This window comes from Juglans regia, chromosome 4 (genome assembly GCF_001411555.2).
Source record: "Juglans regia cultivar Chandler chromosome 4, Walnut 2.0, whole genome shotgun sequence".
Taxonomy (NCBI): domain Eukaryota; kingdom Viridiplantae; phylum Streptophyta; class Magnoliopsida; order Fagales; family Juglandaceae; genus Juglans; species Juglans regia.
Genome location: NC_049904.1, coordinates 6,103,052 through 6,120,267, shown reverse-complemented (window position 1 = coordinate 6,120,267; position 17,216 = coordinate 6,103,052). Strand labels below are relative to the sequence as shown.

Genomic DNA, 17,216 nt, shown 5'->3' with positions numbered 1-17,216 from the left:
TAAGAAGAATAAATTTGGAATACATCTGTATATATCGTACTGTTGGGTTCGATATGAAACAGATATGAAGCAAAATTCTTTCTCAAATATTCAGATTTTCCTTTTGGGAGGAAAAACTGGGGAGTAATAGGTATGGGTTTTGACTCAATTGCTTTCGCATATGGGTCAAAAGTAGTAGTTACTGCAGACGAAAAGGTCTGCGGTTGAACAGGTTTGCCAAGTGGCTGGAACCTGTTAGCAATGTCTAGTGCTGTAGAAACGGCACTAGTGGTAGCAGAGCCAGCCTCATTCTTGATGAGGTTTATACTGGGCATTGGTGGTGGTGGATTCACCTTTTTCTCTCTCTCTCGGGTTTTCTTTTTGCTGGCCATGATGGGTTTTCTGCAAAAATTCACGGGTGAGAAAGTCAGGAATTGAGTTTTGTGTGCCTTTGATGTATTCAATATCAAAATAAAAAACACTTAAAATAGCTTGCCACCGTGCGAAAATATGTTTTGATGCAATATTTTTAATATTTTTTTCTAAAACAAATTTTGCAGACATGCAGTCAATTCTGACTAAAAATTTTTTATTTAAAAGGTCAGATTGAAATTTTGATATACATAGTACTATAGCTAAAATTTCTTTTTTGATAGTACTATATTTTTCTTGTGCAGGGTTCCAGGTTCCAGAATGGAAGCGAACAATTTGTTCAGATGAACCTGGTGAAACACATTGTTTCAGAATGCCACCATAACCGATGTCTGAGGCATCTGTTTGCACGATTTTGAAAGAATCAGAAGTAGGGATACCAAGGCACGGAAGAGTTTTAACATGTGCTTTGATTTTCCTTACTAGATTTGTATGGATTTCTGTCCAAGGAGGAGGATTGGAAAGAAGTCGTTTAAACAAAGGACGACATTGTTTCCTCATATCCTTGTAGAAATCAGCAATATAATTGAGAGATCCTAAGAACCTCTGCAATTGTTTTTTATCAAGAATGACATCAGGGAATTTGTCAGCAAATTCAATGGCTCTTTGGATTGGCCTGATTTTGCCTTCAGAGATGTCATAACCAAGGAATCTAATCTTAGTTTGGAACAATTTGATTTTTGTTGCCGAAACAACAAGACCATTGTATCTAATGATGTCAAGAAACGAATTCAAGTGTTTCCAATGTTCATCAATAGATTTAGAAAAAATAAGAACATCGTCAATATAAACGATGGTGAAAGTAGAGAACGAATTAAAAATATCGTTCATGATATTTTGGAATTCACTGGGAGCGTTTTTAAGGCCGAAAGGCATGACGTTCCACTCGAAATGACCAAAAGGGGTAACAAAAGCAGTCTTATACCTATCTGACTCGGCTATTTGGATTTGCCAAAAACCGGACTTAAGGTCAAATTTGGAAAAGACCAGTGCATCACTCAACCTATGAATTAAGTCTTGTTTATTGGGAATAGGGTACCTAATCCACTCTAAGACTTTATTCAGGGGTTTGTAATTGATAACTAGACGAGGGGTACCACGTTCTAGTTCTGCATTTTTCTGGACATAAAAGGCAGGACAAGACCAGGGTGACTTGCTATTCCTGATAATGCCTTTATTTTGAAGATCAAGTATCTCCTTTTGACAATATTCCAACGTTTTCTTATTCATTTGAACAGAATTGGCTTTTGTTGGAATATTGGCTTCATTAAACCCTTTAATGTATGGGAGAGAAACTATGTGTTTCTTCCTATACCAAAAAGCATTGGGTAAATCAGAACAAACATCTGAAATCAAACGTTTGTGAAAACTCTCAATCTTTGAATTTAAAAGAGAAGAGGATAATTGTTCAGAAATCCTTTTGTACTTGATTTCCTGTTGGAGGAAATTCAAATGTTTTTGTTTTGCTAAAAACAAAGATTTCTTTCCTTTATCCGTATCAATTTCAAAACGAGAGGCAAAATGAAATTTTACTTTCTGACCAAAAGGGTCGGTAGTGATACCGTCTTTCTCAGTCATGAAAGGATATTAAGAAAAGATAAAAGGGATTCCCAAAATCACTTTGTCAGACATGTTTTTGACTAAAACAGAGGGAATCCGAAAACAAATATTATCCTGGCAAACATGAGCATTATTGAGCTCATAATTAATGGTCATCTTTGAGCCATTTGCCGAGAATAATTTTTCGGTTGATTTTTCAAAATACTTCCTAGGAATGAGTCCTTCTTGAATACAATTCAAGTCTGATCCGGAATCAATCATAGCAACAACAGAAAATTGAAAATCATGAGCAACAATAATATGAACTCGTGAAAACCATTTAGGAGGAATAGTATGACGAATTAAACAAATCTGGTTGTCGGCAGGTAGATCCTGTTGACTGGAACCAGCCTCGGTTTGCTCATTGTCAGAAGGAATATCATGATCAAGTTGTTTATCAATCTTGATTAATAAAAATTCTTGTCTTAAAACTTCGTTCTCAGACTTGAGGTTGTTTATTTCAGATCTGAGATCTTCAATTTCTTTTTTGACAGATTTTATTTCAAATTGTAAATCTGAAACAGAAATATCCTTGGGTTTTTTCTTTGAAAATCTTTCCAATGTTTCTTGGAAATTAACCCTTTGGTTAGAGGGTTCTGGATCTTTACGAACCATTACCTTCTTTAGCTTTAGGAGATATTCTTCCTTAAGTTCAGGGTTAGTAATTTGATAAATCAAGGTTAGCAAAAGATTTTCTTGTTCTTCGGCCTTAGTTAAGACATTAATTGTCTTACTAGGAGGCTTGCAACAAGTAGAATTACAATTGCAACCTAGCTTTAAATCAGAGGGATCAGGAGTTGAAGTTTCAGAATGATATTCTGAATCACTAGAACTATACTCAAGAATCTCCGATGATGAAGACGAATCTGTTTCTAGGAGTCGAAACAATTCTTCTCTATCATTGGGATTAATATCCATCTGGTTAAACTTCTTTTTAAAAGTTTTGGCTTTTTCAGGACATTTGTCAGCAAAATGTCCAGTCTTGCCACATTTATAACATTTTTCAGAAGATTTACTTTTGGAATTTTTGAAATCCTTTTTCTTGAAAAATGGTTTAGAAAAAGATTTTTTATAAGTTTTCTTATAAAATTCTTCACGGGGTTTTCTCCTGAAACCACCATGAGATTTAGTAGTTTTGTGCTTTCTTTTAGATGGAGCAATACTAGGAAGACCGAATTGTTCACAGAAAGTGCCAATTTCGTATTTGGCCTTCTTACTATTTCTCATCTGTTCACGAAACATTCTTTGATCATGACACATACTAATGCCAAGTTTCTTAACAATACTGAAGATGTCACCATAAGTGTAATCCTCATAGTTAAGTAATCCATCAGCACCAGTAAGTTCTTCTTTGACTTTGTATGCAAAAAGTCGAGGTAATCCATCAATAAATTTCTCCTTCTAGTAAGGCTTTTGACTATCGTCACGAAGCATTACTCGAGAAATAAAAACATCTTGGTACCATCTATAATCTAACATCTGATAACATCTGAGGTTATTCAACTGGTCGCTCACACGACTGGTTATATTAGATGGCGTACCGATAAAATGTTTCAAAATAGTATAAATCAAAGTATTAATACCATCAGGATGTGCCATCCCAATAGCTTCATCAAAAATAGGTAAACCTTCCTTATTGCATTTTACTGCATGTTGGATGGTTTCCCTAGCATCCTTGGTAAGATACTTATCCCACCAATTTCTTAAAACACCGGTAAAACCTTGTGTTAAAATCATAACAATATCTGGTTGTCTAATGTTATTGTTGATATAAGCATTAGCAACCATGGACATTTTACTCATGGTATTGATGATTTCTTGTTCAGAGAATCCATCAATATTCCATTCGTAAACTTTGTCAGCAGAGTAAGAAGATTGGCTTTGAAAAACTTTTTCTTCAAACTATAAATCAGGAGGTGTGGGTCTGGAGTACCAGTTCTTCGTTAGACTCATTGGCTTGGGTCCTTTTGAAGAGAATCTGGCAATTTCCAGGTTTTGAAAATTCTTTTCAATAAGATCAATATCTTTGTCTTCAGAGGACTCTTCGTTAGAAGTTTCTCCTGAAGTTTCTTCAAGAACAAATCCATCACCATTACTGTTAAGGGTACTGGTAGAAGGTTGTTCTTTCTTTAGACCAGCTAGCAATTGATCAATTTTGTCTAAAGTCTTGGCCTGAGGATTTTTAAAATCAATTTTTGGCCTTTCTTCAGGAAGACTGATCAAAGGTTTTTCAATCTTTTTCTTTGGCTGATCTTTAGGGAAGACCAAAGGATGATCATTTTTAAAAATAGGAGGAGAAGTAAAAACAGGTTTCTCGACCTTTTCTTCAATCCGATCTAACTGATCTCCGATCGTTCGAAGAGCAAGATTCGCAAAATTGTTTTGGGAAATAATCTTTTTTGCTTCTTTCAGAATCTTGTCCTTTTCTGGATCTTTTGAAACAGCAGTATCAGATAGTTTAAAAGGAGAAGCAATTACTTCCGATCCTTTAAAAGGAATAACAACTGTCTCCAAAGGAGGATGACTGGATTGAATTACAATCCTACCTTCTTCCTTGACAAAATCATTTTTAACAACATTTAAAGTATTTTTTGAAACATAAGTGTTTTCTACAAAATCTAGAAGAGAAATATGCTGTTGAAGCCTATTCATTTCTTCTTTCCATTTGCGTTTAACACGTTGTTTTTCCAAATCTGAAAATTTTGCAACATAGGCTTTTCGCCTTTGTTTGTTTTCAAGGGAAGAAAAATCTTTTAGTAAAGCAGGTAAATCTATTTCAAAAGGTTTGTTCAAAACGTTTAAACTGTGATGAACAGGTGCAACAGGGGCTTGCATATCTGAAGCTGTTGGAGACATAGAAGAAGTATCTTCTTTGTCTGCTTCATCATTTATGTTCTGGTTTTTTGAAGAACCAGTTGCTCCTTGTGCTGAGTAAAAAGCAGAAGTAACTTGAGAGGAAGTAGAGATTCCTTTCATTTTTAAAGCAGGTTTAACAATAGGTTGAGCTGTTCATACTGAATCCTCAAGAAATTGATGGAAATTAATATCCTTTCTGGGATTGTTTTGAACAGGGTCAACAAAACTAGATCTGGAACCAGCAAGAGAGTTTCTTCTTCTACTGTTTGAGGTTTCAGATTTATCAAAAGAAATTTTAACATCTCCATTTAGATATTGCTGGATGATGTCAACATCAGCACCCGTAGCAATATTTCTTGGAGGCATGGGCATTTCTTGTTCCAAAATCCATTCATTAGGAAGAGTAATTTCATCCCAATAAATTCTTTTTGGAATTTTAATATCCACATCTGAAGAGCTACTTTGGATCAGAAGAGTATGCTTTCCAGAAGGTTTTGCAATGGCTTTTGGATCTAAATTCGTTTTTAAAAGACGATAATAAATCCTGAAAATTAAAGCAAGAGGTTTACTTCCTTCGATCATATGATATCCATAAGTCAAAATGTTTAAAATTAAACATTTCAAAATATGTTTGTCTGTCAGAGACAAAGTAATGTTTGGAAAACAATCAAAATGGACTGGTCCTTCTGACAAAGAAGACTGGACCATTCCGAGAATGCTATCCTCAAAACCGAGGAATCTGCCATCTCTCAAACAAAAAAGAACAGAAGCATTGATGCCTAACCTAGTTAAAGGTTTAGCAGCAATTTGTACAGAACCTATGTGAATATATTTAAATCCCTCATTTATGTATTTTTCAATGTCTTTTCCATTAAGGAGATGACATTTTTCATGGGATTTAGATATACTATAGGTTTGTTTGACTGTTCGAACATTCAAAGTATTTAAAAAAGTATTTGAATGGATTTACAATTTGTTCGAACAGTCAGATTTACAATTTGAAATAAAATCTGTCAAAAAAGAAATTGAAGATCTCAGATCTGAAATAAACAACCTCAAGTCTGAGAACGAAGTTTTAAGACAAGAATTTTTATTAATCAAGATTGATAAACAACTTGATCATGATATTCCTTCTGACAATGAGCAAACCGAGGCTGGTTCCAGTCAACAGGATCTACCTGCCGACAACCAGATTTGTTTAATTCGTCATACTATTCCTCCTAAATGGTTTTCACGAGTTCATATTATTGTTGCTCATGATTTTCAATTTTCTGTTGTTGCTATGATTGATTCCGGATCAGACTTGAATTGTATTCAAGAAGGACTCATTCCTAGCAAGTATTTTGAAAAATCAACCGAAAAATTATTCTTGGCAAATGGCTCAAAGATGACCATTAATTATGAGCTCAATAATGCTCATGTTTGCCAGGATAATATTTGTTTTCGGATTCCCTCTGTTTTAGTCAAAAACATGTCTGACAAAGTGATTTTGGGAATCCCTTTTATCTCTTCTTCATATCCTTTCATGACTGAGAAAGACGGTATCACTACCGACCCTTTTGGTCAGAAAGTAAAATTTCATTTTGCCTCTCGTTTTGAAATTGATACGGATAAAGGAAAGAAATCTATTGATCTTCAAAATAAAGGCATTATCAGGAATAGCAAGTCACCCTGGTCTTGTCCTGCCTTTTATGTCCAGAAAAATGCAGAACTAGAACGTGGTACCCCTCGTCTAGTTATCAATTACAAACCCCTGAATAAAGTCTTAGAGTGGATTAGGTACCCTATTCCCAATAAACAAGACTTAATTCATAGGTTGAGTGATGCACTGGTCTTTTCCAAATTTGACCTTAAGTCCGGTTTTTGGCAAATCCAAATAGCTGAGTCAGATAGGTATAAGACTGCTTTTGTTACCCCTTTTGGTCATTTCGAGTGGAACGTCATGCCTTTCGGCCTTAAAAACGCTTCCAGTGAATTCCAAAATATCATGAACGATATTTTTAATTCGTTCTCTACTTTCACCATCGTTTATATTGACGATGTTCTTGTTTTTTCTAAATCTATTGATGAACATTGGAAACACTTGAATTCGTTTCTTGACATCATTAGATACAATGGTCTTGTTGTTTCGGCAACAAAAATCAAATTGTTCCAAACCAAGATTAGATTCCTTGGTTATGACATCTCTGAAGGCAAAATCAGGCCAATCCAAAGAGCCATTGAATTTGCTGACAAATTCCCTGATGTCATTCTTGATAAAAAACAATTGCAGAGGTTCTTAGGATCTCTCAATTATATTGCTGATTTCTACAAGGATATGAGGAAACAATGTCGTCCTTTATTTAAACGACTTCTTTCCAATCCTCCTCCTTGGACAGAAATCCATACAAATCTAGTAAGGAAAATCAAAGCACATGTTAAAACTCTTCCGTGCCTTGGTATCCCTACTTCTGATTCTTTCAAAATCGTGCAAACAGATGCCTCAGACATCGGTTATGGTGGCATTCTGAAACAATGTGTTTCACCAGGTTCATCTGAACAAATTGTTCGCTTCCATTCTGGAACCTGGAACCCTGCACAAGAAAAATATAGTACTATCAAAAAAGAAATTTTGGCTATAGTACTATGTATATCAAAATTTCAATCTGACCTTTTAAATAAAAAATTTTTAGTCAGAATTGACTGCATGTCTGCAAAATTTGTTTTAGAAAAAAATATTAAAAATATTGCATCAAAACATATTTTCGCACGATGGCAAGCTATTTTAAGTGTTTTTGATTTTGATATTGAATACATCAAAGGCACACAAAACTCAATTCCTGACTTTCTCACCCGTGAATTTTTGCAGAAAACCCATCATGGTCAGCAAAAAGAAAACCCGAGAGAGAGAGAAAAAGGTGAATCCACCACCACCAATGCCCAGTATAAACCTCATCAAGAATGAGGCTGGATCTGCTACCACTAGTGCCGTTTCTACAGCACTAGACATTGCTAACAGGTTCCAGCCACTTGGCAAACCTGATCAACCGCAGACCTTTTCGTCTGCAGTAACTACTACTTTTGACTCATATGCGAAAGCAATTGAGTCAAAACCCATACCTATTACTCCCCAGTTTTTCCTCCCAAAAGGAAAATCTGAATATTTGAGAAATAATTTTGCTTCATATCTGTTTCATATCGAACCCAACAGTACGATATATACAGATGTATTCCAAATTTCTTCTTCTTATTTTCCAACTCTTTTCCACTGGATTCCTGAAGATTTCTCAAAAAATCTCCAGTTCTATTCCAGTATTTTGATCCAAACAAATTCATTGGTTATCAAACCTATTTATGATAAGGTTGATACCAATAAATTAATCTTTCACAGTGCCTATATTCACCGAGTTATTACTCAAGCAGAATGGGGATCTACCCCATCTACTTCCAAAAAACTCGCCCAAACAGACACTGTTTTTTCTTACTTTGATTATATTGATGCTTGGAAGCGCTTCATGTTCTTCCAAACCCCTGATATGAGCCACTCCTGGTTCATAAAATTTGATCAAAAATTTAAGGGAAATTTTCCTCTTTGGTTCACCCAATGGTGGAACCAATACGGATTAATTCCTGAAAATCTTCCTGGTGAGCTCTTAAAAGCTTACCAACAATTTTCAAAAATCGTTGATCCAACTTTGGATCAACACTCCAAAAAATTTCACCATACTTTACATTTCTGTAAAAGATACCACCTCCCGTGGATCTTCAAATGGAACTATGAAAGAAATGGTGATGTGATGACAAGAATTTATTTCAACAAATGGTGGGATAAATTTGAACATAATCAAAAGATTGTTGATTTATTGATCAAAGATTTTCCTCAGACTGCACCCAACCTGCAGAATAAAAAGGAATTTCCAAAGATCATGGTTGGACCATCCAAGGCTCCTGAATATCCATTGATTCAGGCCCTTGCTTCTCCAACAAAATCCGGGTGGGGGGGAAAGGACAGTTCATCCTCAAAATCCTCTAAGTCTAAAAAGAAAACTGATATCTTTGACAGACTTAATAAAAAGGATTTAATCAACATATTAAAAGAATCATTATCAAAATCTCCAAGCAAATCTGAAGACGAAGATTCAGATACTGCATCAGAGGCTTCTTACAGTAATATCTTCGGTAATTCTGGGTTCTACACAGACGAAGAATAATTGCTACTTACTACCAGACAGAAGATCCACTTCTATCAAAACTACTACTTGAGTTCAAAGAAGACCTATGGACAGATCCACTGACCAGTCTCCTTTAAGAAGCATTGTCGTTTTGTGCCGAAAGCAGCATCCAGCCGCCAGACACAATGATGACACTCGTGGTTAAACAGTACTGATGCTGTTCATTCACGAGCTTACTTTTGCTTTTACTTTTCTTTTACCCGTGCCTAAACAGTAATGACAGCTGTTATTCACGGACTCCTTTTGTAACAGGGACTCCTTCATCTATAAAAGGAGAACCTCATTTCATTTTAAGGCAGAGACAATTTTAGGAGAAACATTCTTGTAAATTTCCCGCCTTCTTACTACTCTCAACGATCAAGAGCAAATACTGCTCTACCCTGTGCCATAAACTTTGTAATCTTTGTAAAGTTTATGAATATGTTTATTTTCTTATTATCTGATTTATTTTCTCAATTTAGCATCGCACCCATGCATATGGTCGGTTCTACCGCCTGCCTTTAATTGTGCATATTTATCTGCTTTGCTCTATTCTCCTTCTTCTCCAATCTCCTTCTCCTTGATTCCGCTGTTTTGCATATTTATCTGCTTTGCTCTATTCTCCTTCTTCTCCAATCTCCTTCTGATACTATTATAGTTTACATCAGTGTCCCAATTAGTCCTAAAACATATCATGTATCTTTTTCTATATATATCCGGTCAACTCACTATCTTTTATATAAAAAATTAAAAAAAATTAGGCATGTATATATATATTTTTTATATAAGGAAGGTAGAGAATTTCGAATTCAAATTTTTTATTTAGAGACTTAATAATATGCGATCAGGATACCTAGCACGCGTGTATAATTTAAAATATTATTTAAGTTTTGTCGGAAACCGCAATCTCTAACCTATGGATGATAGCGATCGACCTATCATGACTTGAAAGGAAGATTAATGCGTAGTCACATCATGGATATTTTTCTTAAAACATCTATTAATATTTCATTATTATATGAAAGAATTATTAAAAAAATGCCACCCTTCTCCTTGAAAGTTAAATCTAGACAGAGAAAATTAAACAAAAAGAAAAGGTCAAAGGGATATATAGTTACCTCAGCATATTATTTTTAAAAATTTATCTTTTTAAAGATATTAATTAAATTATCTATTTTATCTTTTATAATTAAAATTAAACATTCTCTTTATTCTTTATCATATTTTTTATTATGAAGATTATGTAACGATTCATAATTATTATTCAAATTAATAATTTTTTCTACTGTTTTAATTGTGTAATTTGTAAAAAATGATATTTTAAAAAAAGTATACTGTTTGTATATTTGATGATTTGGAACTGTATAATAATAATCTTCTAGAGAGATAATATTCTTGATAACTTCCGTCTGTCATGCTTACTAATTGAAAAGTAATAATCTTTTTAATTATTATTTATTATTATTATTATTTTATTATATAATAGTAGATGATTAAAAATTATTTATTATATTTTATTTATAAATTTATTATTTAATATTATGAAATGATGAGAAGGTGTTATAAAAAAATAAATAATAAATAATTTTTTTATAATAATAATAATATATTAGAAGCAGCCGGAAGAGTTTGAGATTAGACGCTACGCAATCTCTTTGGCAAATACATCATGCATCGACCTACTCTCTAAGCGACCCTTGGATCGTTGGTAGATCCAAAACTTTTTTTTTTAAAAACTTATCTGTCAATAACTTATTCAAAGATGATAGATAATATATATACATTATATATATATATATATATGCGATATATGCGAGTGTGTGTGTGAGAAATGATATTTACGGTAAATATGTAAGTATTGTATACTCTTTAATAATAAATAAATAAATAAATAAATATGAGATTTATATAAAAAAATTTATTTTTTTAATAATAGACTATACTCTTTTTTAAAATAAATATACGATAATTATATAATTCTATTAAGATATAAAATAAATAATAAAATTTACGTCTTCTTATCAGATTAAATTTTTTATATAAATGATGATTTCACAAACTTATAAGAATAATGTTATATATAATTATATAGTGTGTAAGTCCCGTGTAGTTATTTAAAAAAAAAGATTTATTATTAAAAATTAATTTTTTTTCATAAAAATTTTATATTTATTTATTTATTTTTAAATAATTATATAACACTTACTTACCTGCACACTATAACTATTATTTCTCCCAATACAATGGGTGTGCATGCCTCTATCTCACGCTCAAACTGACATATGGACTTCACAAACCTCTCATCAATGAAGATATTCAAGATCTTTTCACACACAGGTAATTTCTTTTGCCCCACGAAAGGTGGTTTCATTGAGATCATTAAAGTTGTCCTTTTGTTCCGATCCAAAACATAAATTATAAATTTTTGTATTAATTAAACTATAATCATTAAGATAAGAACATAAAAGACGTATTCAGATTTCAACAAGCATTTATAAATTAACTCTTTAAACTTAAAATATGATTTGAAGAAAAATATGATTCTTTTTTTTTCTTCAATGTTTAATGGAACATGTAGTTCATCCTAACGAATAATTCTCACTATAAATATTTTATTATAGAGTGAAGATATTTTTTATAAATCGGAATGTAAAATGATGAACAGTGGCAGATGAAATTTTTGAAAGTTTTAAAAGAGAAAACTAGCAGAACAGAACTTCAGTTTCACTCGTACTTCTCTCCATTCGAGTCTCAGGTGCCATTTGATTCTAGCATTCTATCTCTTGCCGTTCCTTCGTTTTGAGAAGTTCTTTCACCGGATAATATATGGAAAATGACGAACCCTTTGCTAAGCAGAGTGTCCAAAGCGCTTCCACCATCAGCAAAGATGATCATCCTGCTCGACAGGTACTTTGTTTTCGTTCCTCTGCTGCCACTTCTGTGCTATCTCTATCTTTTCTTCAGCTTGTTGCTTGAAGTCAAATCCGTGGCTTTCTGTCCCCATGTTGGAAATGGGGTTTGCTTTTTACTCGAAAATATGTGACAGGTATTCGTACCTCGAGTTCCTTTCTCTCGGTTTTTTTTTTTTCGTTGATATGAGACATGATTTCCCATCTCTCGTTCCAACTCCTAGATTTTGTGGATTGTTGTCTTCTACCAATTCTCCAGTTGAAACTAGCTTAACAACATGTGCTACCTCTTGTAATTCTTTCATAATTAGGTTTGTAAGGACTGACGGTATATATGTTTCAAGATTACTGGATAATATAAAAGACTTGGTTTTAGCCCCACATCAAAGCATGAGCCCTGGAAGAAATTCAGTCTTAACTCAATGACCAACTGACTCATACAGTTAACATTCGGTTGTATTGGTGAGTGACTTAGCCAAGCCAGAGTTGTACTTTCTATAATAGGATTTGAAAGCATCAGTTTGCGGATAGGCTTGTACCAAGCATACACAATTTATCTATAAGCCTTTCAAGGCTTAATGGTTTTTTGAGATTTCAACAAATGCTAATTCGAGAAAGCTGTCGACTAATTGACTATTTGGGATCACCTACGCAAGTCCTGCATCAATATGTTGCCTCATACAAGGCCATAAAGTCCGATTTGTCATATCATGTTTTACATTATCTCAATTTATGCCCTTTTGGTCGTTCCTCAATGCTGTGCAGCACTGTCAATCTGACATATTTATGTGGGATTAATTAAATTGGTTGATACTAATTCTCAATGGCCATTTTTAATTTCTCCAATGTAGGATTGACATTCTTGTATCGATATTAGGCTGATTACAAAATCTTAATGAGTGCTTCTCTTTTTTGCTGATGCAAGGCGTTTCTTGTTCCTTTCCTGCTTTCATAGGTAGAATACTCAAGTGAAATAGTTGAAGAAACCCCACCTGGTCAACAGCAGAGTCCACGACACCTTATATTAGAATTACCATCAATAGTTATCAAGGACGACAGAGAGGATTATACAAGAAAAAACTTGCCCCAAACACCAAGTCACACTCCTAAAAGAGTAAATTTTTCCCCATTACCGAGCCCTAGCTCTGGCAGAGTTAATTTTTCCCCATCAAGAAATAAATTTACCATAAAAACCCTTCTACCAAAACTAAGTTTCAAACGTCAAAGTACTACTGCAGACATCGAGAAGGCAGCCATTATACAACTAGGAGGTTCACCAGCAGGGGTATGGGAGAAGCATCAGTTTTCAAGGGCATTTTCTCTTACAAAGCTATTTATGTCAAAAAAGAATACAGCATCATCCTTACCTATGAGCCCAATTGCTCACTCAAATCCAGAGACTATGCATGGATGGAATGTGATCAGTCCATTAAGTTCTGTTGTGAGTATTAACCAGTTACCTAAAGAATTATTATTTTGTGTTAAGTAATTTAAATGATTGTTCGTGTTTTCTTTAATGCTTTAACATAATACAGGGTGAGAATCATTGTTACAGAAAATCTTTTATTTTATATAGGTTCCAATTTATGCATCTCATTGCTTTTAGTTGGAATTCTTAATATTATTGTGTGGATGTAGATATTCAGCACAACAACATCACACTTAAGCCATTAACTATTTGAAAATTCCATGATTTAAGGACGTTGGTGCTTATGTAATCTTATTGTAGATGTGCTTTAGTTTTTCTGTACTTGGTCAATATTACCCGGCTTGCTGACACTTTATGATAGTCAAATTCATTAACAAACTTCTGTATTTTTCAGAGAGCCATGTTACTTCCTAAATATTTAATCCTTTCAAGCACATTTATGGTTGGCAATGCAGGTAGTGTGCAAAGCCATTCCCTAACTTCACCCTCATCTTCTGTACGGTATATTCACTCCTCAGAGCAATGCAGAACATGTTGGGAAAGGTTGTTATAAAAGTTATGATTACAGTAGTTTTAGGTGGAGTCTGACCAGCAGTAGATTCTAGTTGGTTTACTGTCCAATTGTGCATTACATGAGTTTCATTGGCAGAGCTTAACGTCAGGGTACCTAGAGTTTTTTTCTAAATCTATATGAGTTTGCTTTTTTATGAACTAATGGAACTGAGGTATGTAGTTCACTGCTTTGTTAATCCCTCTCTAGCATCTCTTAATCTTTGAACGGTAAATAGCTCTGGAGTGGAGCTTGTAACACTTTGTTGTCAACTTTATATCCTAATTACACTTGTTCAAAGTCTATGCATATCTTTTACTTAAAAAATGCATTTAGACAGTGTTATAATTTGGCAAGTCAATATTCCTACAATACGTTGTCCACTTCTGTACTTGGTTCTTACATAATTCCTCTCTATACAGAAAGGAGGGGGCTGGTGGTCTATCCACCGTTCTCGTTCAGTCCCTGAGCTTAGCAAAGAAGGAAGTGTATCTGTCCCTGGTGGTTTCCGTGTAATTACCAGCACACCACGAAGATCTGAGAGGACTGTCACGACAACAACTAACCAATCTCTAGGAGATGATATCGGTAAATTCCACCCCCTCCCTCCCTTGCCCTTGCAGGCGGGTGAAGGGGAAGTATTGAAAATGCGTTTTTGCAATTATTCTTGATTGTGTATCCACAAATTATAACAACCCTCCTCTCCATCACATCTTGAGAGCGTTATGTTAAAATATATTATTACAAAATCAATGGAAGGAATTTGCTGGTTGATTGGCCAATTCAACTCAGCAGGTTGTGATAAGTGCACTTGGCTTAGTTATAGAGCTTCAAATCCCAGAAATGGCAGCAAGACATCAATGCCAGTGTGGTTCACTACAAAGCAGAGCATACATCTAAAATGGCAAATATCAATTCTTTGCTGCCTTTCTGTATTCATGGCTCCTGGTGACACAACTGTTTTTGTGATGGAAACTCATGCTATATGTAAATTTGTAGCCTTATAAAGAGCCTGGTTGATATAGTTTATTTGTATATTTTAATTTGAATTTTTTTCCATGTTTTGTACCGCATGATAACCAACCTATGCCTTATCTTAGTTTTGTGATTCAGATGGAAATGATGATGGTGGTGAAGATATAGCAGATGAAGAAGCTGTTTGTAGAATCTGCTATGTTGAACTTGGGGAGGGTGCTGACACGCTCAAAATGGGATGTAGCTGCAAAGGTGAACTTGCTTTGGCCCACAAAGAATGCGCTGTAAAATGGTTTAGCATTAAGGGTAATAAAATATGTGATGTGTGCAAGCAAGAGGTTCAGAACCTACCTGTCACGCTTCTACGAATTCAAAATGTTCAGGTCCTTAACTTGCAAGAGAGTGGTCAGCAAGCTGACGTTCCTAGACATAGGCAAGTAAACGTTTTACCTGCTGCATAGCACTAGAAAAGGACAGATTTGTTTCTCCATTTTTTTCATTTTATTTCCTGCTACATATTCTTCAAAAAATGCTTGTCATTAAACAAAACCCAATTTCTTTTTTATTTTAGTTTTCTTTCTCGTATACATAGGTTGAGTACTTTGTTCCAAGTCCACTTGACGCAACTCATTTACAAGTCTGGTTTTCTAGTATACAATTTGAAGACTTGAAATTCCTTTTTTGTGGCGTCTGTAATTTGTTTCCAAATTAAATGGTCTGTAACTCATGTCTAAAATACATTATATGTAATCTTCTGAGATCATATAACTGAAAGGTGACGCTAGATTTTGTCAGGATATGGCAGGATGTTCCGGTTCTTGTCATTGTCAGCATGCTTGCTTACTTTTCATTTTTAGAGCAGCTTCTGGTAAGTTTAGTGACTTCAAATGCCATCTTCCCAGCCTGTAGGACTTCATAATATTATCATGTGGACAGATTTCAAAAATGGGATCCGGTGCAATTGCCATTTCTCTCCCATTTTCCTGCATAATCGGTCTTCTAGCATCCATGGCAGCCACAACAATGGGTAGGCCAACTTCGTATTCCGTATATTAGAAATTTTTTTCATGGATGGATCTTGTCATCACAGAGTGATACTGATTACTCATTTGTGTGTAGTAAGCAGAAAATATTTCTGGGTTTATGCGGCCATTCAATTTGTTCTGGTGGTGCTCTTAGGACATCTTTTTTACTCGTTGGTAAGAGATTCTTTCAATCACTAACATTATGACATGGCTCTCTCTCTCTCTCTCTCTCTGGATTTCCAACGATGACTTCTAAGTTCTAGGTTTAAAGTTTAAACATTGTTGGATCCAAATCAAAAAAGCAAAGAGGTGTAAACTTAGGCGTTACTGTTAAAGCGTTTCATATGTCTGTCTGGAATCAGCAGGTTCGTATCCAGCCCGTTCTATCTGTCCTTGTTGCCACACTTACTGGGTTCGCAGTAACAATGTGTGGACATTCTATTATTGTTGAGGTTTGGAAGTGGAGAACAAGGTCTTCTTCTTCATCAAATCAACGGCAGGGGCCAGATCGATTGACTGAAAATGCAGATCAATTTCAGACGGATCCTCACCATCATGCAAGTGAAATGGGAGATGTAGAAGCTATCCATGGCGGCTGACTGGATATCTTTTAGATTCATTAATGCGTGCCACAAGCAGTGGCATCATAAGATCAATGGTGTTTTGCTGTGTAAAATACTATAAGATTTTGTATATTTTGAGCCCTGTATTATAGGCTATTGGGTCTAATGCATCGTTAATATGATGAAGACTGGAAGAAATCCCTCACTAAATCTCTTACTTGACTTTGAAGAAAAGGGGAGGGGAGGGGATGTGCTGAGCGACTGTAAAATTCTGGTTGGATTGAAAACTCACATAAACTCATCTCATTTTATTCTTATAACTTTTTTAAATTCTGACGTAAAATATAATAAAAATTCAACCTTTTCAAATTTTAAAATAATAATAATATTAAAAAATAATATTTTATTTAACTCATTTAAAATCAACTCAACTTTTTCTGAATCCAAACGGGACTTGCATGAGAATCCTATGGTAACCTAAAAACAGTTCACACGTACATGGTACAAAAAACTTTGTTAAATTAGATTGTGAATCTCTTTTATAATATATTTATTAAGTTACGTCAATTTATAAATTTACTGGTTATAAACTTTGATATATATTACAAGGCCAGCAGCACAATAAATATTTATAAGAATCGGCATTTTTTTGTGGTTGAATCTGGAAACCTGGGTTCCGGGCTGGACATACCCGGGTACCCAGTCAGGA

General features: G+C 34.4%; 1 protein-coding gene across 2 annotated transcripts; it reads left to right on the top strand.

Annotated features, from left to right (window-relative positions):
- The first annotated feature begins 11,324 nt into the window (after positions 1-11,324).
- On the top strand, positions 11,325-16,756 carry LOC109011175. 2 transcript variants are annotated; one of them, XM_018992269.2, is made up of 9 exons: positions 11,325-11,393; positions 11,812-11,963; positions 12,921-13,406; positions 14,367-14,532; positions 15,058-15,352; positions 15,715-15,787; positions 15,856-15,946; positions 16,039-16,118; positions 16,310-16,756. In XM_018992269.2, the coding sequence occupies exons 2-9, from the start codon at positions 11,883-11,885 to the stop codon at positions 16,541-16,543; spliced, it is 1,506 nt and encodes a 501-aa protein (XP_018847814.1). In that variant the 5' UTR covers positions 11,325-11,393; positions 11,812-11,882; the 3' UTR covers positions 16,544-16,756. The 2 variants fall into 2 exon arrangements, with proteins under 2 accessions (XP_018847814.1, XP_018847813.1); XM_018992268.2 differs by lacking the exon at positions 11,325-11,393 and having other exon boundaries at positions 11,801-11,963; positions 16,307-16,756.
- The last annotated feature ends 460 nt before the right edge of the window (positions 16,757-17,216 follow it).